General features: G+C 33.8%; 1 protein-coding gene across 1 annotated transcript; it reads left to right on the top strand.

Moving 5' to 3' along the window:
- Positions 1-5,545: 5,545 nt before the first annotated feature.
- LOC126718695 (protein NRT1/ PTR FAMILY 2.13-like) lies at positions 5,546-11,107 on the top strand. Its single transcript, XM_050421009.1, has 4 exons — positions 5,546-5,956; positions 6,086-6,303; positions 8,612-9,183; positions 10,104-11,107. The coding sequence occupies exons 1-4, from the start codon at positions 5,746-5,748 to the stop codon at positions 10,978-10,980; spliced, it is 1,878 nt and encodes a 625-aa protein (XP_050276966.1). The 5' UTR covers positions 5,546-5,745; the 3' UTR covers positions 10,981-11,107.
- The last annotated feature ends 14,118 nt before the right edge of the window (positions 11,108-25,225 follow it).

Genomic DNA, 25,225 nt, shown 5'->3' with positions numbered 1-25,225 from the left:
ATGTCTCCTAGCTTTTCTACGTCCTTTATGGCGACTAATGCATCTTCAGAGTTCATGTACTTCTATGCCTTCAGAAGCATCTCTGCTATCATCTTTGGAGGATTCTTCGCTAGTGAAACCACAAACTCTTTGGACTTTAGCCCCACCTTAAAGGTCGTCAACTGCACCTTGTCATTAGCTTCGTCTACTTCCAGGGCCTCCTTAGTAAAGTGTTTCACGTACGACCTCAGGATTTCTTTCTCCCCTTGTCTAATGGGGAGTAAGTGATCCGCTGGCCTCTTAGGGTGTTGTCCGCCAATAAAGTGGCGCAAAAAGGCGTTGCTCAACTGCTCGAAGCTGTCAATAGACGAAATTGGCAACTTTGTGAACCACTCCCTTGCTGCTTCTTTGAGAGTGGTGGGAAAGGAACGACACAGTATCTCGTCAAGAGGTTGTTAAAGGCCTAGCGTCGTCTTGAAGGTGTTGAGGTGGTCCTAGGGGTCCTTCAGTCCGTCAAACGGTTCAAATTAAGGCAACCGAAATTTCAAAGGCATTGGGCATTCCAAGACCGTTGTAGTGAAGGGCGAGTTTGTTGCCCTAACCATTCTATCCAGCCTTTGGTCCGTTTTCCCCTTAATGGCGTTCCTCAGTTCGTCCATCTCCTTCATCATCTCTCTCAGAAGATCTGAGTTTTGTTCATCCGGAGTAGTAGGTCCTCGACGGTCACTTCTTTTATGGCTATTTCCTTCATCCTCCTGGTTGGCTCTGGACTGGTTCTCCTCCTGTTGAAGTCGTAGCCTCATTTTCTGATTTTTTCTGGTGAGCTCTTTGACGGTGGCCGCAAGAGCTTGGACTTGCTGAGCTAAGGTTGCTGAATCCTGGTTGGACTCCATCTGAATGTAGAGGTTGATTGAAAACTACGTTTTCGAACCTGAGTACGAAAGAATGTCGTCCCCACAAACGGCACCAAACTGATGAAATGCAGATTCGTTAGTTATTGTAAGTACATCCAGATGAAGCCGAATGTTCGTCAATGTCACCGTGAGAAGGGTAAGATAGTTCCCTTAAGATGGTCACCGATGTGGTGTCTGCCACAACGTCTCCAATGCCAAAGTCAGTATAAGAAAGCTTTTGGGAAATAACAGAGTATTAAAATAACTAGTAGTGCTTTTTGGTGTGTCTATGTACCTTATATTGGAGCTGTGAAGGCTTTATATATGTTTCCACAACCCCTAGCCGTTGTAGTAGTTAATGTGGCTTTAATGTCTCTCTTGGCAACGTTTCATGCTCAATAATGTGGGCCTTAATGAGGCTTCTAACGGTCTGTACAGCTGGTCTTATAACCGCTTGGGACATTATTGGCTGCATTAAATGGCTTCGTTACTTTTGTCAGTGATATGGACATGTGGTTAGCTCGTTGCAGAGGACGGACTCGTTGGTCTTGGTGAGGTCATTCAAGGAGGTTGAATTCGTTAGTCCCATCAGTCATAATAATCTAAACCTTTGCCCGTATAAAAAATCACAAACAGAGCAACCTATATAATGGGTGAAAATTTTCACTGGCACCCATTACACTCAAATCGCATCATTATGTTTAATAAAAGGAATGAGGAAAGCTCTAGCAAAACAATAATAGAAAGTAAAAATATTTTGAAGATGGACCTGTAACTATCCTAACTAAAATCATTTGTTCCCATTCGTTATAATGGAATTAACAGATACTTCTGCTTTGTTTGATTCAGCAATGATGTTTTCTAGAAAATGAGTCATTTTTCAAAAAGTATTTTCTATAAAACTATCTCATTTTCCTATGTTTGGTAGCAACTTTAAATGAATTGAAAAAAAATCTCATTACTTCCCTTATTTAGCTTGCTGTGAGATAAAGTTGTTTTTTCTAAAAGAATTAGTGGAAAACAATATCTAAAAATAAGTCATACTTTTTATGTTTGGTAGCAACTTTAAAAGAGTTGAAAAAAAATCTCATAACTTCCTTTATTTAGCTTGCTGTGAGATAAAGTCATTTTTCAAAAAAAAAAAAAATTGAGAAACAATATCTAAAAATAAGTCATACTTTTTATATTGACTAAAAATAGTTTTCCTTTGACTCATTTTTTATAAGAGAAAACATTGGGTCCGGAACTGGCGTAAAACCAGTGTTTTACGCCAGCTAATGAGACCACACCACGTCATATATTTAATATTATTTTATTCTCTTTTTCCCTTTTCTCTCTCATATGACTGTTGTCCTTCTCCCTTTTCCTTTTTGTTTTTTCCTCTTTTCTCTTTGCACTCTTCTCCCTTCTCAAACAACTCTCGTCACTCTCCTCCCTCTCTTAGGCATCTCTCCATTCTTTTGTCCCTCTAACACAAATCAATAGAAAATCAGCCCAGCAAAGCCAAGCCATAGCCACCATCCATAACCCATTAATCAAACAAACCCACAACCCAACCTACCACCACCAAAATTCAACCCAAAATAAAGAAATTTTGGTTTAATCAATGCGAAAATGAATTTACTTGAGGTGTTTGGCTGAAAATGCAGAGAGGGAGAGCTCAAAACAGGAAAAAAAAAATGGAGGATTTACGGACCCAACCACCGCGATCCACCACCACAACAGCTAGCACCATCACATTCTGCCACCATCATCTAAATCCTCAGGAATCACAACCACCACCATCGAAGATAAAGGGACAAAAGAATGGAGAGATGCCTAAGAGAGGGAGGAGAGTGACGAGAGTTGTCTGAGAAGAGAGAAGAGGAAAAAACAAAAAGGAAAAGGGAGAAGGATAACAGTCATATGAGAGAGAAAAGGGAACAAGAGAATAGAATAATATTAAATATATGACGTGGCGTGGTCTCATTGGCTGGCGTAAAACACTGGTTTTACGCCAGTTCCAGACCCAATGTTTTTTCTGTTTTTCTAATACTACCAAATAGTATAAAACACGAAAAATTATCTTTACATATGATTTTCCATTGAAACAAACAGAGCATTCCAATTAGAAATATATATCAAAGAGTAGTTAGCATTGGACACATCAAAAATAAAAGATTATGACAAGCTTAATTAGTTTCATTATTAACCCTTCGACAACACAAAAATCCGTTGAAAAATCCAATTTTCAACTCCTAGATAACATGAAAAACTAACCCTTCTCTATTGGATGAAAGGGTTTTGTGTCATATCTCTCTCTCTCTCTCTCTCTCTCTCTCTCATGAGGAGAAAAACTCAAACCATACACGACAAAATTGTGTTGTTTAGGTATAGTAGGTGCTAAGGAAAATATTCCTCCTACCAAATAAATTGCTCCATTAGAATGTGATTTTTAATAAATATGGATAGTGGAGATTATATTGTCATAACTTATAAAGTATAGGGTTTAAAATGGTGAAATTAAAAAGTTTAGGATTTAATTTATAATTGAAAATAAACTTTCAGGATATTTTCTTTTTTGATTTTCCCAAAAAACCTTAGATCTATTATTCGGCAACAAAATACTTTACTACAAAAAATAATCTAAATATACTATAATAAGTGACATGATATGGAGTGCAAAAAAAAAAAAAAAAAAAAAAAAGTGACATTATATTGAATCTCGTCTACACTAAAAGAAACTCATTGATATCTTGATTTAGTTAAAATTAATTATCATGACACATATGTCATAAATTCAAATCATATAGCATCTAAAAAACTTTTACCAAAAAAAAAAAAATTGTATCTAATTTTTTTTTTTTTTTTTTTTATAAAACAAACGTAAAATCATTATTACTCAAAATAAATAATAACCAACCTATATTAATAATCTTTGAATATGAATACTGGATAAGATGAGAAATTTCAAGAACAATCAATATCACAATAATTTGCAATTTTAATATTAGATGGCATTTTCTGGTTCCGTTTTTAAGTTTGCAACTTTTGTGACCAAAACAGGTTGGAATTATCACAAAAATGGAAAAATATGATTAAATAATGTGTTAAGTTCAATTTACCAAAAAGAAGCCAAAAAAAAAAAAAAAAATCTTCTCTTCTTCTCCAAAAAAAGAAGAAAAGAAAAAAGCAAAATTATTAATGTTCCATCAGTTGAACAAGTGATGACTGTTTGGATCCAGCTGAAAAAACCAGCGTGTCTACGTCTAGTGTTTTCCTTTTTTTTTATGCACGCGTTTTTAGGTAGTAGACAAAGTTACTATTCATGCACTGTTCACACACTATTCACGTACTATTCATGGGACCCACAACCATTTTATTCAGAAAAAATTATTAAAAATGGGTCTCACAGCACTATTCATACATTTAAAAATTATTTTGTTACAGTGTTTTCAATTTTCAGTTTTCAACAAAATAAGCTGTATCTAAACGTATCTAAACGGACCTGTGGTACCGACTTATATGATACTTCTTTTTTTGTTTTTTTTGTTTTTTTTGAGAATCAACTTATATGGTACATAATCAATCAATCAAAGCCCTATCTATGATATCGGAATCCTTCATGATATATCCTGTCTGCAAGTTTGAATTCCACGTTCTACCTATAGCTTCTAGGAGAAGACTGAGAATTACTTTATTTATTATATTTTTACGATAAATCTTAAATAATATATTGTTATTGATTATTACATGAAAATAATTTTAATAATGAGTTTTTTTTTTTTTTAAGACAAAGCGTCGTTTTTAATGATAGTTTTTTATTATCAAATCAAAACACCAATCGGTTTATAATATAGGCGAAAATTGAATCTCAGATCACTTATTCAACTATTAGAAGATTTATCAATTGAGTTAATTGAAACCCACTTTTAATTGTGAGAATTTAAATTAGAATAAAAAATAACTTACTACTTAAAATTTATTGTAAAAATATTGTCAGCTTATCACTTCTTTAAGGGGAATACTACCATGATTAATAATGGTTAAAAAGTTCACCATCAGAGTGAAAATGTTTGGGTAAAATTGGTGGTCCAAGCCAATATGCCATCCACAGTCCACTGACCACAACGTGGTAGACCACCCAGATGAAAAACACACTTTCAGTTTCAACACCTTTTGTCTTTGCATGTGATGACCTGAAGGTGAAAGGAAGCATCAGCAAATGACACACGTCTAAGTCCTACCTTAAAGCATCCACTAAGCCAAATTTTTAACTTTTTAGCACTATAAAAGTTCATTTTATCTGTTTTATTTTCTCACATCTAACGGTAATAATGGTTTTATTTTAGCTATTAACACAATAAAATAATATAAATACTATAATAAAATAATATTTTATTCAACAACCAAAACACAACCACAACAAAAAATAGTGTGAACACATGGTGGACATTAGGAGAGACACTGAGGTAGTGAGGAGAGAGACAAATACAGTGTGAACGCAAAATAAAAAAAAAATTTACCTTTCAGCTACAGTGCACTACCAAAAGTAGCTGTGCACGGTAGCTGTAGAGCCAAAAAATATAAATTTGGCTCTACTATTGCAAGATACATTTTGATATTTAGTGGAGATAAAAATAACTATATAACTATTTAGCACCACTATTGCTGGTGCTTTTAGAAAGTATTTTTATTGTGTCTGACTAAATTTCGTCACCCATTTAATATCATCCCCACCCTCACCACCTCTTCCCTTCATACATATTTGTGCTATATATAGGTTATACATTCTTGCCTTAACTCAAACCTCATCAAAGTGAGCGCCTCTATGTGACTTGAAAGGAGTGCTAAAGATAATAAAAAAGTAGTCTAAATCAGAAATATAGTAGTAATGGCTCTTGAGGTTACGAAGCAACAGTCAGCAAGCTCATCATCTTGGTCATTCTGCAACATGAAATGCTTACCAATCATACCTTCAAGATTATCATCATCATCAAAGGAACAGCAGCAACAACAACAACAAAGGGATGGCAAAGTCTTATCAGATTCAGATACAAAGCAAAGAAAGCCTGGTGGTTGGAAGGCTATGCCCTTCATCTTAGGTCTCTCTCTCTCTCTCTCTCTCACACACACACGCACGCACACACACAAATACAAACAAATAGACACAGTAAGGAATGAAAGAGATCTGACAGAAAAGGTGTTGCCGTTATATATATTTTGATGTGCAGGAAATGAAACGTTTGAAAGGATGGCATCTTTTGGATTGTTGGCGAACTTTATGGTGTATTTGACCAGAGAGCTTCACATGAATCAAGTTTCTGCAGCCAATATTCTTAACCTATGGGCTGGTGTCTCAAATTTTGCACCCTTGCTTGGTGCCTTCATCTCTGATTCCTATGTGGGCCGCTTCAGGACTATTGCTTTTGGATCCTTCGCATTATTTTTAGTATGTCCCCCCTCTTTTAGAAATTATATCCTGTAATAGGTATACCAAAGCTCATGGGCATGAGCATAAACTATTCAGCCGGCTAGGGGTAATGTCTTTGAATTATCCGACAATTGATTTTAGCGATTAAGTTCTAGGTTTTACTAGTAGGTTTTACTTGTAAGGGCGAGTACAAACATGGTTTAGAAAGGTTTTGTACCAAAGTTATAAGAAGTTCAGTCCAAGTTTTACCGGTTAAAGACCAATATAAACATTATTCATTAAAAATGTTATATATTAAAGTTATTACAAGTTTTATCGGTTGAAGGCGAGTCTAAGTTTTACCGGTTAAAGACATGTATAAATATAATTCATTAAAAATGTTGTATATCAAAAAGTTATATAGTCACATAATAATATTCAATTGTTAATTTAAGTCATAATAAGGTTGACTTAGTATCTCTATTATAAGTGTTAAATATTAGCATAGAGATGTGTTATATCATGTTATGTATGCTAGAGTAAATGCGGAAGAGGAAGCATAGAGGAGGAACATTGAGAACACGAGGGTTACGTGGTTCAGCCTTACGGCCTACATCCACGGAGGAATCCCTTAAGGGCTACATCTTTATTGTATGAGAGTGTAGTACAATAACCTCCTGTGTTACAATGAACCCTAACATGAGTATATATAGGTGACTAAACCCTAGACTAATAGACTTCTAGTACAAGTAGGAGACTTGACTTGCACACAAAGTAGAATTAGGGTTGGGCCTATTACATTGGGCTAATATGAATAATATATATCTCTAACAATAAGTTACAATTTTCTTTTTCTCACTTTTTTTTTTTTTAACGTAAGTTCAGAAATCTTAATATCTAAACCTCACCCCAATCTCACCCTCGAATCTCGAACTAGAGAGCCCATGAAAAACCCCCCTAAGTCCTCGTGGCAAGAGGAGGTACCACTTTGAGCCTATCATCGGTGGTGATTCCTCTCACTCTCTCATTTACGAGTGTTAATTTGGTAAATACCAAATGTTATTGGAAGACCCTCCAAATCGTCATGATTTATGTAGAAGAGACATATTTAATTTGTTTAGGTGGCAAATACTAGGGTGTGCGACAGTTATCTACACATGTATGGTATTTAACGCAGTGGATGTAACTACAAATACATCTTTTTCATTTTTGTTTTGGTTGATAGTGAAACCTCAAGAGTTGGCTCTGTCACCTCTCTACCGCCAAAATTCGATTTTGTGGTGCATGATATGGAACTGTAGAAAGAAAAATTCTGGCACAAGCTAACCTTTTGCTTTCTCGTGGACCCAGTTGGATGGTTGATATTATTACGGTAGCTTCGCAAAAACATAATGAATTGTTTGGTCAATTATATTTAATATGCATATGTGACTCATTAATAATACATTGTCCAGAATAGACTATAGAGTCCCTACTAGGTGTCACCAATTTGGACTAGTTTAATAGTGAGTATTGTTAATTTGTTATTGTTGTTTTGGTTAAATAGAACTTTCTGGTGTTTTAATTCAATATAGTCCTCTTGTCAAAAAATAAATAAATAAATAAATAAAAGTAAAATTCATTAAAGTCCTCTATATATGATTTGAATACCCCTGCAACACTTAAAAATCTATATAAAGAATAAGATAGTAACAATTTAATTTAGTTCTTCACTTCTTTAACTATGAGACACATCAACTACAAAAAAAAAAAAAAAAAACAAAACAAAAAAAAAAAAACAAAAAACAAAAAAAAAAAAAATTAAATGTAATTAATTAAATGGTGCTTTTTCTGAGGTAGATTTAAGTGCATGATACTAAAAGGTATTGATTATTGGGTTGTGTTAATAGGCACAGTAAAGTATCCATTAACGCCAAATTTTGTGTGAAAATTTTTTGTCTCTATGTCAGTATTTTGTCAGTTTTATACACTTTAGAGTCAGATTTATATCATTTTTCCTATTTATTCATTTTTCCTTTATTAAATGACACCTTGATTATTTTACCCAAAAAAAAAAAAGTATTGATTAGTCCCAACAATCTCTTAAAAATAGCCTGTACATCATTGAATATGTACAAAATTCCAGAGAATAGTAGTTGTTGAATAAAAACCGAGTAATTTCACATGCATTTATTTATTGATGTACATATCCTATAGTGCCAATTAATCAAGTATATCATATGTCACTTTCATCATTAAAGTAGTTTTACTTCAAGTCTTCATACAAATCTTTCTGTGAAATAGTTTAATACACAAAATTATACTAGCTTTTAACAATTTTGATCAACAATAATTCACAATTCAACAGGGAATGCTGACTGTGACTTTGACGGCCTGGCTGCCAGAGCTTCATCCTCCCCAATGCACCAAACAAGTGCAAAAATTGGGTCAATGCATAGGTCCAACCAAAGCTCAACTGGGTATTCTAATAATGGGTCTTGGCTTTTTGTCCATAGGCTCAGGTGGGGTTAGGCCATGTAGCATTCCTTTTGGTGTGGACCAGTTTGATCCAACTTCTGATGAAGGAAGAAAAGGAATCAACAGCTTCTTCAATTGGTACTACACCACATTCACGGTGATCTTGTTGTTCACTCAAACTGTTGTGGTTTATATCCAAGACTCTGTTAGCTGGGTCATTGGCTTTGGCATGCCAACCTTGTGCATGTTATTCTCAATCATATTATTCTTCATTGGAACAAAGATTTATGTGCATGTCAAAGCAGAAGGAAGCCCACTTTCTGGCATTTTTCAAGTTCTTTCTGCAGCTTATAAGAAGCGTGGGATTAAGCTTCCATTGGACAGTGAAGTAGGTCCAATCTTTTATGATCCTCCACTGAAGGGGATTGTATTGACAAAGCTTCCTCTCACCAACAATTATAGGTAATGCATCTCTATCACAAAAGATTTTTCTAACTTGTATATTAATTGGTTGATGGTACAATGATCTTTGTGAATGCTTAAAAAACTCATTGATTATATTTCAAAAGCTGTGGGGTGGCTTGTTTTTCCATGTTTGATGTCAGATAATAATTGAGGACCCTTAAGTTTTATTTGTTCTTGCGTCATGCCCACACCTATTGTGGATTATGATAGACCTTTTTTTAATAAAAAGAATCGGTTACCAATTCATTATTATTATTATTATTATTTTTGGTCAAAGATTCAGTGAACTGAGTGGAGTTACTGTTACTTGCTTCTAGAACTAACGTAACGTATGGCTGGGTTTTAAAAATGGATTTTACACTTGTAATATAGTAAACTATTAGTAATTTCGTAAAAAAAACTATTCATTGTTCCAAAACCTTTTATTATTAGAAAATTAAAATTTTAATCATTTTGACTTTTGTTTTATCTCGATTCTCCAAAAAAAAAAAATTTAACTCATATCATTGCATTGATACTAGAATGAACTACCACTTATCTTAAAAGTTTGAATTATTAAAAAAGTTATGAATTTAATAAATGGTGTTAATTGTCATCTAACAAAATTTTAGTTATGCTTTGACATGTGCATGAAAGATTTATTATCTTGTGTAATAATTACAAACAAGTGTGAGATTTAATCATATGTAAATGAGATGTTATACATGCAATTGTTACACAAAATACCAGCTGCTTGTGTATGGGTCAATTTTTAAGACTAAATGAATTAGGAAAAAAAATTAAGCATTAGTGAAGTAAACTTGGTAAATAAGAATAGGACATCTATCATATATGTTAGTAAGTCCAATTTTGAAGTTGTGCCATATGTAATTTGCTTGCTTACGTAATTAAATTCACTGACTGATTCATTTCCTCAGATTCTTAAACAAAGCTGCAATGGTATTAGAAGAGGATGAACTAAAGCCCGATGGGACTTGTGTGAATCCATGGAGGCTCTGCGCCATACAGCAGGTCGAAGAGGTCAAATGCTTGATTAGAATCATCCCAATTTGGTCTGCTGGAATCATTAGCCTCATTTCAATGACACAACAAGGAACATTCACTGTGTCACAAGCCCTTAAAATGGATCGTCACCTTGGACCACACTTCCAAATCCCAGCAGGCTCAATGGGAATCATATCATTCATCACAATAGGGCTATGGCTCCCATTCTATGATCGATTCCTAATACCAGCCCTTAGAAAAATCACAAAACATGAAGGTGGAATCACACTTCTCCAAAGAATGGGAATTGGGATTGTGTTTTCAATTCTATCAATGGTTGTAGCTGGATTGATTGAAAGGGTGAGAAGGGCCTCAGCTATGTTGCACCCACAACCCTTAGGGGTTGCACCAATGTCAGTCATGTGGCTAGCACCACAGCTTATTTTGATGGGGTTTTGCGAGGCTTTCAATATCATTGGACAGATTGAATTCTTCAACAGGCAGTTTCCTGAGCACATGAGAAGCATTGGGAATTCACTTTTTTCTTGTTCCTTTGCTGGAGCTAGCTACCTGAGTAGCATTTTGATCACCATTGTTCATCATGCCACCAGAACGAAAAGCAGGCCTGATTGGTTGACCAATGATATTAACGCTGGAAGACTGGATTATTACTACTTCGTTATTGCAGGGATGGGAGTCCTGAATTTGATATATTTTGTATACTGTGCTAAAAATTATAGTTATAGGGGCAGTTTGCAAAAGGAAGATGAGCCTTATGTGGATGTGGAACTTAGTTCGATCAAAGCCTGAATGTGATCTCCTAAGTTTTACGTACGTAGCTTTATTATGAGTTTTCTTAAACTCTTTTACTTGTAATCTAAGCTTGTAATTAGTACATAATTAATAAAGGTGATATTAATGTTGGACTTACATAAAAGTAATGTTACTTTAATCACTATATATATCAAGTCAACAACTATGAAAAAAATGTTGTGTGGGGTTTAGCAAACATAGAGTAAATGTTCTATTTCTTGCAACCTCGCTCAAGCAAGCCTTAGATCTTCTTGAGTTGGTTTTAAGTAATGAACCACTTATCTTGCTTGAGTGAGTTTGTCTTCACTCTCATGTGAGCCTTTAATCAAAAAATGCATAAATTAATCTTCTTCTTTTTTTTACATAAAGTGTGCGTTTATCTTCGTTTGTTTGTTTTTTTCTTTTTTTTCAAGCCGTGATTGTTGACTTTTTCCATGAATAGTGCATACTATGCACTGTTCACGGGACCCACAAACTTGACTTTTGAACCACTTTTTCATTAAAAATGAGTCTCACGGTATTATTCACACATTTAAAAATTATTTTGCTACAGAGTTTTCAGTTTTCAGTTTTCAACTATATCCAAACAGACCCAAAATAACATAATCAAGATATTTAATTTGATTATAAGAGAGTGTCATGAAACATACCAACACTAAAAACCTAACAAAGTAACATCTTTTTTTTTTCCCCTTCTTTTTTGACAATCAACAGTATAACCCCACGCCGGGACCACTCAAACTTTGGTCCATGAACCCCTCAAGCCTTTAAAGCTTGAAAAAGTATCAACTCACGTGGGTAGTGGTCCTAACAAAGTAACTTTATTGACATTAGGTCATTGTTGTAACATGTAAAAGTAAGTATAGTACCCGCATGCCCTACTACCTAGGACATGCACATTTATTTTGGTTGGCTTGGCTATTTGTAGTATATATTTGACATTGCCAAAAATGCCAAAAATGTTTCAATAATTGTGACTTTGAGTGTGTGAGAATGTGTGGCACAAAATGAGAGTGACCAACTTTTGGATCGAAAATCACGAAATCTAGCAGAGGAATAACGTGGCAATGAGTAAGGGTTAGAGAGACTATAATGATTGTACTAGCTGTGGAGAGGCTGTTTTTGGTGCCACATATCTTTTTGAATGTGCATGCGTGCACACATGGCACAGAAAAAGCAATGAAACATAAAAAATATCCTTCATAATATGAACATTGATTATGAAGGGATTGTATTTATCTGCCAGTGCAATGATCGATCATGAATCTGTAACGGAGAGAATGTGCATGGTCGGTTTATCTTTTTCTTTGTCAAAACTCAAAAAGATGTATAGAAAGAATAAAAAGTTGAACTCCCATTTTATTTAGCAAGTGTCTTCATGTAGAGCCATGACAGTGACTTGTACGTGCATCTTTGAGGAGTTTATTTATGCAATACAATCTTATTCTTATTTATTTATTTATTTAAGATTTGAGCCTATCAAAGTGACACAAGTTCAAGTGATTATGAAGCGATTGTGTGTGTATATATATACATATATTAAGTCACATTCTCCTTAATTATGCTCATAATCTTTCCCAATAGAATTCTTGTAATCCATACATGCACAATATTATTCAAAACTTTGGTTTTTTGAATTACCTAAGATGATAATTTATTGTCAACTTTGACATGGGTTCATTATTAATATCAGTTTGTTATCTACCACATTATTTATCAATTTAATAGTTATGAATCCCATAAAAAATATAAAAAATAAAAACAAAAAATAACAGTTATGAAAAAAGTTGTGTACACTTACTATTCTAATTTTGTGACCTTATAAAGCCATGTCCCCCAATCTCTACCCCACAACTCTAGCTCCTTCTCTGTTTAGTAATGGATGATATCATGTTAGACTCAAGAAAATGCTCTTTAATTACCCGTTGTTCATCTTTCCTATTGTGCATTTAGATCAACTTACATGTCGATGTTTCTTTGTTATTTGTTGAAAGCGGAAAAAAAATACAATTATACCTAGAAAAATAAATTTTTTAAATATAAACAAATAAGATAAATAAACTATTAAAAAAAACTAAGATATGTAGCAGTTGTGGAAAAGAATTATATCCTTGACATTTCTCTTATTAGAAACCAAAAAGAAAGAGAGTTGGAGCTTATTCATATGAACATTTTAATGATTTTTATATATAATGATTGATGCTTTATTTTTCCAAACAATCACAAAAGCCTAAAACCCTTATAGTTATGGCCACCAAAGGAAAGGCCAAAGGAAAGGAGGGAAAAATATTATATAATAAAAGTTGGATCTTAGAAGTTGTGGTTGCGTCAAGTGATTATACTTTATTAAAAATTGTGGTAAATTAAATAATTCGGCCCCTTGTTGTAACTTGGGTGGTTTCAAATTAAACCCAAAATTTTTTAAAGTTTTCATTAAAACCTTAAATTCTGAAATAATGTGAATTCATGCCTTTAATGAGTCACTATTAACTAAAAGTAACAAAAATTCACATAAATTGTGACTAAATCTATTTGAATGCAAAAATTCATTTCATGTGAAATTATAAACCCTCTTATTCTCCATATGAAATTTCTTTATATAATAATCATTCATTTAATTATTATCATCAACATATTCAAAATGAAATTAGTATTACATAAACTCATGTCCAAATCATCTATATCATATAAGTTATGTCCAAATCATGCATCCTAAACTTTAAAAAGTTTGTTTTTTGTTCCTAAACAATTGAAAAGTTCAATTTTTATTCCTAAACTATTGAATATGTTTTACTTTATGTTCTTAAATTTTATCAAAAGTTTGTTTTTATCCTTAAACTATTGAATTTTTTTTTTTTTCATATTTTTGTCTCTAAACTATTGAAAAAAAAAACTCTTTATAAAATTTAAGGATGTAAAAATAATTTTTTTAAATTTAAGAACAAAAAAATAACTTTTGATAACATTTAGACACTAAAATAGTATTTTACTCAAATAAATATTACAACCAAACCCACCACATCTAAAAACAATGATCTTATAAAAATGTTGTAAAATTTTATTGTATCCTTAGAATTTCTTTTATCGAGCATCCTTTACAACCAACCCTCATCTCCCCCCCCCCCCCCCCAAAAAAAAAAAAAAGAACCCTTTTAAGGTTTTATGAGTAGTTTAGTTTCAAATGTCTAATGATGAAGTAAGGATGTGTGCTTATAATTAATGATTGAGTTATCTTAGAGATTTAGATTTGCAACTAAGCCTTATCCACACACATCTCTTTCATTTCTTATTTAGCATTTTTTTTTCCCCACATAGGCAAAGGACCAAAAATAAACTTAGGAATTCATTATTCCCATTTAGGGATGGCAATTTTGCCCTGCCCCTCCCCACTTTGCCCCATGCAGGTTTTCCCCGCCCCGCAAAGGTGATGGGGTAGGGATGAGGTGAGATTTTAGACCAGCACTACGGGGTGGGGTGGGGATGGGCTTACACTTTTTAGACCCACCTCGCCTCTTCTCCGCCCCGCCCCGCCCCGCCCTGCCCCGCCCCACATTAATAAGGGTTAAATTGTAATTTTTTCATACTCTAAAACCTTACTATTTAAATAAAAATATCATCAGATTATTTTATTCTACCTAACGTGGCTCTCTACCTCTTTTTTCTCTCTAGCAAAGTTAGAAATAAGGTACCAATTTCAACATTTTCTTTTGTCTTTATTAGAAACAAATTTATATATTATTAAATTACTGATTTCATTCATGATTCATACGTCTTTCTTTCATCATGAACATAATATAATTTTTTTTTTTAATGATTTACGGATCTGAGACTCTAAATATTTGTGTCTATGTCATTGTGTGTGTGTGGGCATTTGGCTGTTATAAGGTACAGGTTTAAGACTTTTTCCTATTCTCTATGAAATAGTCACAAAATGGGAGGAATTAAATAATGCACACTACTTAGTAATTTATAACATTTATTGGATAAAAGAGACGCATCTTGAATGCGGCTTTATTCTTGTCTTCCATTGAATGGATGGTTTGAAAAAAATCAGACCTATCAAAGAGGAAAAGAAAGTTATAAAGGAGATTTGTTTTAGTGGCTTTTAGGCCAATGAATACCCATTTGTGTTTGTGCTGCCGGTGCTATGATTTCTAATTTAATTGTTTAACGACGTTGCTTAATTGTTTAACGACATTGCCAAGGAGATTTGTTTTAATTTTTTTTTCTTTCCCATTATTTTATATTATCTTTGTTGGAGAAATATAGTTTGTCCATTACTAAGTTGCTAAATTAACATCAGGGAAAAAATGACTTCACATGAAAACATTGGTAGCTCCAATCCATCTGGCAGCAATCAATTTCCTTTGATAGTAGATGAAGATAATGCGACCCCATCATCACCTCTGTTGAATATGCCAAAAAATGTCCCGGCAATCCAACCTAGCAATGAAATAATTCAAGAAGAGAGGAAGTACAAATCAATTGTTTGGAATCATTTTAAGAGAAAGAGAGTTAATGAGAAAGACAAGACTAAGTGCAATTATTGTAAGAAATTGCTAGTAAGTGGATCCAATTATGGCACTAAACATTTGCATGATCATGTGAAAATATGTCCAAGGAGAAAGTTTCAAGACATTAGGGATATGAATCAAAAAATTTTGGCGAGGGATCAAAATAAAGTGGATTCAATGGCGGGTGTAAATGCTTATAATTTTGATCAAAATGTATCAAGAAATGAACTTGCTCGTATGATCATCTTTAATGAGTATCCCCTCTCTATAGTTGACCACATTGGTTTTAGAAAATATTCAACTTCTCTTCAACCATTGTTCAAGATGGTTTCTAGGAACACAAACAAGAAGGACATTTTGAGCATCTATGAGAAAAAAAGGGAGAAATCAAAGCATGAAATTGATAAGAATCAGGGTAGACTTTCTATTACCACTGATATGTGGACTTCACAAAACAAAAGGCGAGGGTTTATGGTTGTAATATCACATTTCATTGATGGTTTGTGGAGATTACAAAGCCGAATTATGAGGTACTTTTTTTAAAGTATATATTCATTTTTATGTTTCAATTAAATTCTTTTCAAATGTTTTATGAATTTATGTCATTGTTAGTTCTAATTATTTAAATTTCTCATTTAAGGTTTATTTATGTGCCATCTCCACATACAAAAAAAGTGCTTTCTAGTGTCCTTCTAGATACTTTGTTGGAGTGGAATATTGATAGGAAGTTATCTACTGTGACTATGGACAATTGCAATACCAATGATGCAGTTATAAAAATGATCTTAGATAAGCTTCAACGTGGTGCACTTATTATGTGTGGATCAATGTTGCATATGCGTTGTGCAGCACATGTTCTTAATTTGATTGTTCAGGATGGTTTGGATGTAATTGGATCATGCATTGAAAAGGTTCAAGAAAGTGTGGGATTTTGGACTACATCAACAAAGAGAAGGCAGAAGTTTGAAGAGATAGCCCAACAAGCATATGGTGAATGTACCAAAGAACTAGCCCTTGATTGTAAGACTTGTTGGAACTCTACCTATCTCATGCTATCTATTGCTATAAAGTATCAAAATGTCTTTATTGATTGAACATATGTGAGTCATCTTATAAGTGCATTCCAACAGAGGAAGAATGGGAAATGGCAAGTAATATATGTGAGAGATTGGCAGTGTTTCACAAGGTTACAGAGCTATTTTCAGGTACCTCATACCCTACAGCTAATCTTTTTTTTCCTAAGGTGTGTGAAATAAAAATAGTTATGAATTCTTGGTTTACAAGTGTGAAAGTTCAATTAGTTTATAAAACACTATGAACATTTAGACCCGTAATTTACAAATTACCAATTCAAGCTTAATGTCAAACAATTAATGTGCGAAATATAAACATAAGCTTAAAACAGAATTAATAAAAAATCTAAACCAAATAAAATCACATCCACAATAGAAATTAAAAGGAAAAAATTAAGGGAAGAGAGATGCAAACACAAGGACAACACACGATGTGTTATCGAAGAGGAAACCGAAACCCTTGGTGTAAAACCTTGTGAGAGTGCTTTTTTCTTTAGCACACAGGCCCAAGGATCCTGGGCCAAATAGTTGTAGTTTGGTGGACTGGGCTTGGTTCACCGTAACTAAATGAGGGCTGATTACGAACTAAGTTGTACGCAAGTCACATAAATCTCCTTAAGGCAAAAAATGTGATTCCTCCTAAGCAATAAAATACCATTATAAGTGTTTTAGTATCATAAAATGACCCTTTACTCTTACAAAATAAGTAAAATAGATATTCATAATATTCACAATGAGAAAGAGATTGAAATAGAATATTTAAGACTTATCTTTTATTGTATAAACATTTTAAAGAATTCCTTCACTTGGTACCCCGGGCGTACTGTCATGGGATCCCGGGGCGTATTAGGCCTGTAAGAACTCAGAATACTAATTCTCTGCACTATACAATCTTTTTCCATGCTTGTTATGCAATGGAGTTTTGTCATTTCCTTTTACCTCTATAGGTCCTACACAAGAACAACTATACAATGCACATATCTTCAAATAATTGTTAGTTTCTTAGATTAGGATATATATATATTAATACATATACATATATGTAAATGAATTTCGTGAGAATGATTCAGTCACAAGGATCCTGGCCCCAATTCTCACAGACTTAGTGCTTTTGCACAAGACTTGTGGGATTTGGAACTCAAGTCTGAGTGGCTTTGCTTGGGCAAAGGACTCAGCTTTACAAACAAGAATATATTTATTGAGCAGCAAGAAGCAGTAAAGGAAGATAATATAATAAAGAAATATGCAAAGTAATTGTTAGAAATCCTCAAATCAATATGAGATATTTCATTATTTTTCTTAATTGTGGATTACAAATGTGTTCACTAAGACATGATACAAGGTTCAAATAAGCTCAAAAATTACAGACTTCGATGGCTATTCAAGTCTCTAAGACTTGCAAAGTTTGAATCCTTTTGAATCCAAGTATGTGCTATAATGGCTGCTTCTGGGATACCGGGAGACGTTCCTCTGTTTTTCTTAAATTTTACAGAATTCTAATAGCTCTGTTATGATATTCTTCCTACTGAAAATCCCTCCCTTCAACATGGGTTTTCTCTTCCTTTTATAGTGTGTTTTCTAGGGCTCCGAGGTATTAGTGATTTCTCTCTTTTGCCCCTTAGAGCTCGTGCTGTGACAGTTGCTTAGGGGCTGGTCTCTTCCCTTTTTTCTCATGGTTTTCATCTTTTAGTGTTGTTTCTCTAAAAGTCACTTGCTGACTTTCCATTCCGGGGCGTCCTTGGGCAACTAGCCTTCAATCTCTCTTCTTTCAAGGTTTCTCACTTTTCAGACTCAGCTGTCGGTTGTATTTCCTTACTGTCATTATTCCCAAATATTTGGAATCTTTTACTGCTGGGTTGAAAGTTCCCTTCCAGTCGCTTCTACTTATGATTTTCTCATTCTTGGTTCCTTGTGGTACAGCTCCTTTGTTCATGAATGTTTGTTTTATACTTTCTGATTCTTTGCTGCACCACTGGGTACTTGAGAAGTACATCTCTGTTCTTCATTTCTTGTATTTCGTGATACCTCGCTTGAGCTGTTTTAATCCCACATTAGTTGTGCTGCATTACTTGAGGATCCCGAGCCTCTGGCAGCCTCTGGGTATCCCGGCCCAGTTCTTTCACTGGATTTTTTAATGGCCTTTTTGCTGGAAATCTGAACATAAATAGGACCTTAATGTTGATTCTTCTTGATGCTTGAATTGGGTCTTCTTTACTTTTCATGGAATGGGCTTTCTTGTGAAATTTTGGCCTTCAACAAACCTCTCTGTCATCCTCCAAGTGGTAAACAATCCACTAAAAAATGTAATTAGGATATATGAACAGCAGAAGACCCTCCAAGCCTAATCTACTCAATGTACCTATGCTCTCCAAGCTCCTACTCCAACGAGGTTACGCCGAACTTATTTCTTCTTTAGCTTACCGAATTCCGCTACTTGACCATAGCATCAACCAATATGAAATTGGTCCCTTCTTAACTGCTTCCCAAATACCAAATGGTTTTCTCACAGATATGGATATGGTGAGAAAAGGTTTTGGTAATGTACCTCTCAAGGATTTGACAATGGAGAGGAAGAGAGTAGAGGAATTTGAAGAGTCTCTATGTGAAGATTGTGGATAAATCAATCTTGTTTTTCTCTAGGGTTTCTTTCTCAAAATTCTCTCTGGAAGCTCTCTACATTTCGTGGATATAAGGGTCTATATATAGTAGGGTAAAAAAGGAATGCGAAGAGTCAGTTTTTCCTAAACATGGCAGTCTAGCGACTTGGCCTAGCGACTGGGCTGAGTTGCGAATTCAAGCCACGAGCTAATGGCCTGGCCAACCTGGGACTTTTGTCCTGTAGTGCAATAGCTAGCATGACTCTTCAACTCCCCTGCATGCTTCACATGTGTGCCAGTTTTAGCGGCTTGCTAGTCGCGAGTCACCTGCGAGTTCCAGCTGCGAGTCTCTGCATCCTTGCACAATCTTGAGCATTTCTTCACACTCTCTCACTCACTACCCTTACATGATTCCCACCTAAATACAAGATTACTAATTGCTAAAATACAAACAAATTTGGTACGAAATAAAGCCAATAAGATGGTTGATAAAATTCAACTTTACAAAGCGCAAGTGATGTGAATAGGAGTACGGCATTTAAAATGTAGGAAAAATTTGATTGTTATTGGAATGTGATTCATGGTGTTATGGCCGTGGCAACTATTTTAGACCCAAGATATAAGATTGAATTGTTAGAATATTATTTCCCAATAATTTATGGTGATGAAGCTGATAATGAAATTCAAAGGGTTAGAGATATTTGTTATGAAATGATTCATGACTACAGTTCTAGGAGAATGGGTAGAGAAGGTACTTGTGGCCCTTGTGTGGGAGAGGATCTGCAAGTTGATGACTCCCTTATGGACTTTGAAATATATCTAAGTCAAAAAAAAAAAAAAAAAAAAAAAAGGTGGGAATATTAAATTGGAGTTGGACCATTGCCTTGATGATGATTTAATACTAAGAACTGTGGATTTTAATATTTTGGCATGGTGAAAATCTAATAGGCCAAAGTATCTTACTTTGCAACGTATTGCAAGGGATATCCTTGCCATTTCAGTGTCAACTGTTGCCTCAGGGTCATCATTTAGCACAAGTGGTTGACTGTTAAGTCCACATCGTAGTAAACTTCATCAAAAGACTGTGGAGGCATTAATGTGTGCTCAAAATTGGGTATGGACTGAAATTAATAGTAATTAAATATACTAGTTTAATTATGCAATGATTTATGTTGCTGCATTCTTTATTATATTTTTCAATTATTTGATTGAATTTATTTTACCTTTTTTTTAGGTTCTTCATCTACCATAGATGGAATTGAAGATACATTCCAAAATATCCTGGATGATTATGATGATAAAGAAGAAAGTGGTGTCACAATAATGGAAGAAAGTGGAGATTCTTTTTGAAGAACTAGGCATTAATGTGTGCTCAAAATTGGTTATGGGCTGAAATTTATGGTAATTAAATTTACTAGTTTAATTATGCAATGATTTATGTTGCTGCATTCTTTATTATATTTTTCAATTATTTGATTGAATTTATTTTCCCTTTTTTTAGGTTCTTCATCTACCATAGATGGAATTGAAGATACATTCCAAAATATCCTAGATGATTATGATGATGAAGAAGAAAGTGGTGTCACAATGATGGAAGAAAGTGGAGATTCTTTTTGAAGAACTAGGCAATTTTTATTTTGTTATGTTTTAGGAGTTTGGATTATCTTATTGTGTCATACTATGAGATTTTTGTTGTGATATTATCTTGTTAAACATTTAGATAATATCATTCAGTTTTTGCTAAAAATTAGTTTGATTTTATAGGATAAATTTATTTATAATTTCAAGTATATTTTTATTATTGAAACATGTCATTTTATTTGAAAAAAATGGTAATAGTTGTAGAGAAAATTAACAAAAATAAAGTTTTACGAGGTGGGGCAGGGTTTCGCGAGGCCTTAAAGGGTGGGGATGGGGCAAGAAATTTTCCCCGTCATGCAAGGCGGGACAGGGACAAAGACCCCATCCTTCAGCCCCACCCCATCCCATTGCCATCCCTATTCCCATTCCATGCCCCCAAAAAAGTATCATAATGTTAATATATGGTTAAACTTATTAGAAAATATCAAGTGATATAAAACAACTGATCAATGCAATAGTCCAATCTCTCTGTATCATCTTCCATATAATTGTAATCTTGACCACTTCCACATTGTCGTCCTATACATAATTATCATCTTCATGACCATCCTCCACTTGAGTGGTCAGTCAATATTCCCAAGAGTCCATGTCGATGGCTGAGTGGGTACTGCTATATTAGGCCGATTATATAGAATATCAATCAAGCTTGGAATAGCATTGTTGGAGCTTTCAAAATCTCAATTCCCAAATCCTAGAACTTAAAAAAAATTTTGCGGCCTGCCACTTTCTCCTTCGCTTACATACTTAAGAAGCATTGTCATTTGGTTTTTAGTGAATAAAAAGAATACCTTTCCGGAATTTCTTACTTTTAGTTTTTGCCCATTCAGTGCGTTATTCTTACCCATATTAGAATCTCCACCGGCCACCACCAACATTTGTGCCATCTTTTCCAAGTTAAACTAATCATATTTTCATAGTCACTTAGATAATGCCCACTTTCTAAGTTGGCCGAATATCATGAAGTTGTAAAGTCACACATGAACTTTCACCCAAAAATAGAATAAAATAAATCACATATATGAACAAACTGTCACAGTAGGTTAGAATCATATAAGTGTGAAAGCTTGAGATATTATGTGGTTTATTCATGTTTGTGCCTGTCACAAAGAGGCAGAAAGTATAGGACAAATCTTTAATCAATCAATATATATTTTGGCCCCTTCTATGAGTGCTTCTGTTCTATCTCTTTCAAATATCTGGCTTGTAGCTACGTTGCACATAGAAGAGCCCACCAGAATCTAAGCCTAAAGAAAAACTTTGCACATGACGAACCACTAGTCACAACGTGCCATTGGAAGCAATCATACAAGGAAACCAGTCTCTTTCATAGTTTATTTTACTAGTAGTTGATGATATACAATAAAAATGACATGAAATAATGTGAAAGATCTTTCACATTATTTCATGTCATTTTTATTGTATATCAATCACAAGATGCGATTAGATGTAGTGTTTAAAAGATTTTTATTGTTGATGAGTAAAAAACTAGATAACAACACTAAAACTTAATTTATATGATTTATTTTATACCACTTTTTATGCTTGCAAAATTTCAAAATGATCAAAGATCAATAATTATGTCATCAATTAATTGTTTAAATTCAAGTTTTTGTAGTTTATAATAATGCATAGATGATCAGTTTATAGATTGAATAGTAAATAACATCTAATTAGTATGCATGTTAAGAATATATAAAACATGTAATCCAACAATGAGATTTTCAAAATATGAATTCAATAACAAATTATTGGATTGTGTAACATTATTTAGAATATATATATATATATATATATATATATATATATATATGGGGTTTAACACACCTAACCCACTTAGAAATCAATTCATATTTGGCAAAGCGATGTGTGGTCGAGCGGGTTGGGCAAATTGTGCAAGTTGTTACGCAGCCATAGATAAAAGCATCAGCATCAGCATCAGCTAGGCCTGGGTTTGATTAGGTAACTCACACTTTCGTATAGTAATTTAAGGCAATATAGTACAGCACTATCATCTAACCTAGAGATATTTATGAATTTTGCAAGTAATTTTAAGGTGTTTCCCTGATGACAGTTTTTCGATAGTTTAAGTACGAGTACAAAACGAAGGTGGAAATAATATTAATCCAATCAGAAGATTTATCACAGATATTAAATTTATTGTTGCTGAAACTGAAAACTGAAAACACTGTAGCAAAATAATTTTTAAATGTGTAAATAGTACCGTGGGACCCATTTTTAATATTTTTTAATGAATAAAGTGGCTGTGGGTCCCATAAATAGTATTGCTACAGTACCGCTACAGTACTGCTACAGTACCGCTACAGTGCCGTTTGTCTCCCTTTTCTGCAAAACGCATGAAATGTAAAAAAAAAAAAAAAAAAAGTGTGAAAACGCAGACGCAGCAACGCAACGCGGAACCAAACACACATTAGGGTCTGTTTGGATTGAACTTATTGTTGCTGAAACTGAAAACTAAAAATTGAAAACTGAAAGTACTGTAGCAAAATAATTTTTAAATGTGTGAATAGTATCGTGGGACCCATTTTTAATATTTTTTAGTGCGTAAACAATAATAAACAGTGCTTATTGTCCTTGGAACACGTGAAGTGAGGAAAAAAAAAAAAGAAGGAAAAACGCAGCTTGGATTCAGCAGAAAACGCTGAATCCAAGTGTGTGTTTGGGTCTGCGTTGCGTTTCCATTTCTGCGTTTTCTCCTTTTTTTTTTTCACGCGTTTTCCCCCTCACAAGCGGCTACTGTTCATGTACAGTACATGAACAGTAGCCGCAATATTTGACCAGTTTTCCGTGAACAGTGCATTCGTGCACTGTTCACAGACCCACAAATTTCATTTTTTTTTATCAATTTTTTCATTAAAAATGTGTCTCACGGTACTATTCACACATTTAAAAATTATTTTGCTACAGTGTTTTCAATTTTCAGTTTCAGCAAAATAAGTTCTATCCAAACACACCCTAAGAGTCTGTTTGGATAGAACTTATTTTGCTGAAACTGAAAACTGAAAACATTGTAGCAAAATAATTTTTAAATGTGTGAATAATTCTGTGGGACCCATTTTTAATGAAAAAGTTGCTGAAAAGTGTAATTTATGGGTCTGTGAACAGTGCATGGATGCACTGTTCACGATGGAAAAGTCAATATTTGCGGTTACTGTTCAATAAACAGTGCATGAACAGTAACCGCATTAATCCAAAACGCGTGAAAACCAAAAAAAAAAAAAAGAACGAAAACGCAGCTTCACAAACGCAGACGCAGCTTCAGTGAAATCCAAACAGACACTAACAGTGGTTATAGGAGATAAAAGGGGTAGCGGTCATGGTTGTCAAAATTCCAATCTGAATCTTACGATCCTACAATTTTATGATCTCACTTGCTCAAAAAAATCCAGATTTTTCAAGAATCTTTACGATCGTTCAAGATCAGTAGGATTGTACAATTCTATCGATCCCAAACGATCCTAGTTTCTTGTAATCTTCTTTAACTTGACAGAAAACTCAGTTGGAGCCAAATGAAAAATAACATCCTAATAAACCAAGTTTTGCTATTCTAATGTAAAGAAATAGAGTGTTAGTTCGACCCAAATAAAAAATAACATCTCAGAGTGTCACGTTTTAAGGTTTTTGGCATTTTTAAATGATGCTTATAAATTGATGTAGTTATGGTCATTACATCAAATGGATGCAAAATTTTGGTTTTTTATGAATGAATGTATAATTTATGTGATTATTTAACATACCAATGTGTTTTTTTTTTTTTCTCAAATAATGTAGGATCTTATAATCCACAATTCGATTTTACGATTTTATAATCCCACCTACCTCCCACGATACTACGTAGTATCCCGATTTTGACAACCTTGGTAGTGGTTAAGCTGGCTATCCAAAAGATTAAAAAAATTATAAAAATAAACATGGTGGTTAGGATCTAATAGAGTACTAATACCTACATTCTCAACATAAGAAAACGTAAAAGGAATTTCTCACCCACTTTGATTTGTCGAGTTTACAAGATTTAAAAACATTTCAACTATCAATTTAGTTTTATTCACAACATGTATGTTTAGAATTTGAATTATTTTTATATTGATTATCCTAATCCTGTAATTTACTTCAACCAATCAATCATTTGATTTAGTCTTCATGTTGTGGAAATTGAAACTATATTTTTTAATAGTACCAACAAAATTATATCTTTAGTGGTGATTATTCTACCAGACTACTTAAGCAATGTTTTAAAGCCTCAAGATCAGAGTAGTCTTCCACACATCCACAAAAGGTGGAAAAAAAAAATCTCAAATCATAATTTCCACGTAAACAAATTCACAACCTAAAATATGAACCATCAAGAAAGATGGTGATCATTTTTTTTCTAGAACTAGCTTATAGATCAATCCTGTTG

This window comes from Quercus robur, chromosome 3 (genome assembly GCF_932294415.1).
Source record: "Quercus robur chromosome 3, dhQueRobu3.1, whole genome shotgun sequence".
Taxonomy (NCBI): domain Eukaryota; kingdom Viridiplantae; phylum Streptophyta; class Magnoliopsida; order Fagales; family Fagaceae; genus Quercus; species Quercus robur.
Note: the sequence above shows the minus strand (reverse complement) of the source record. Positions and strands in the feature narration are given on the sequence as shown.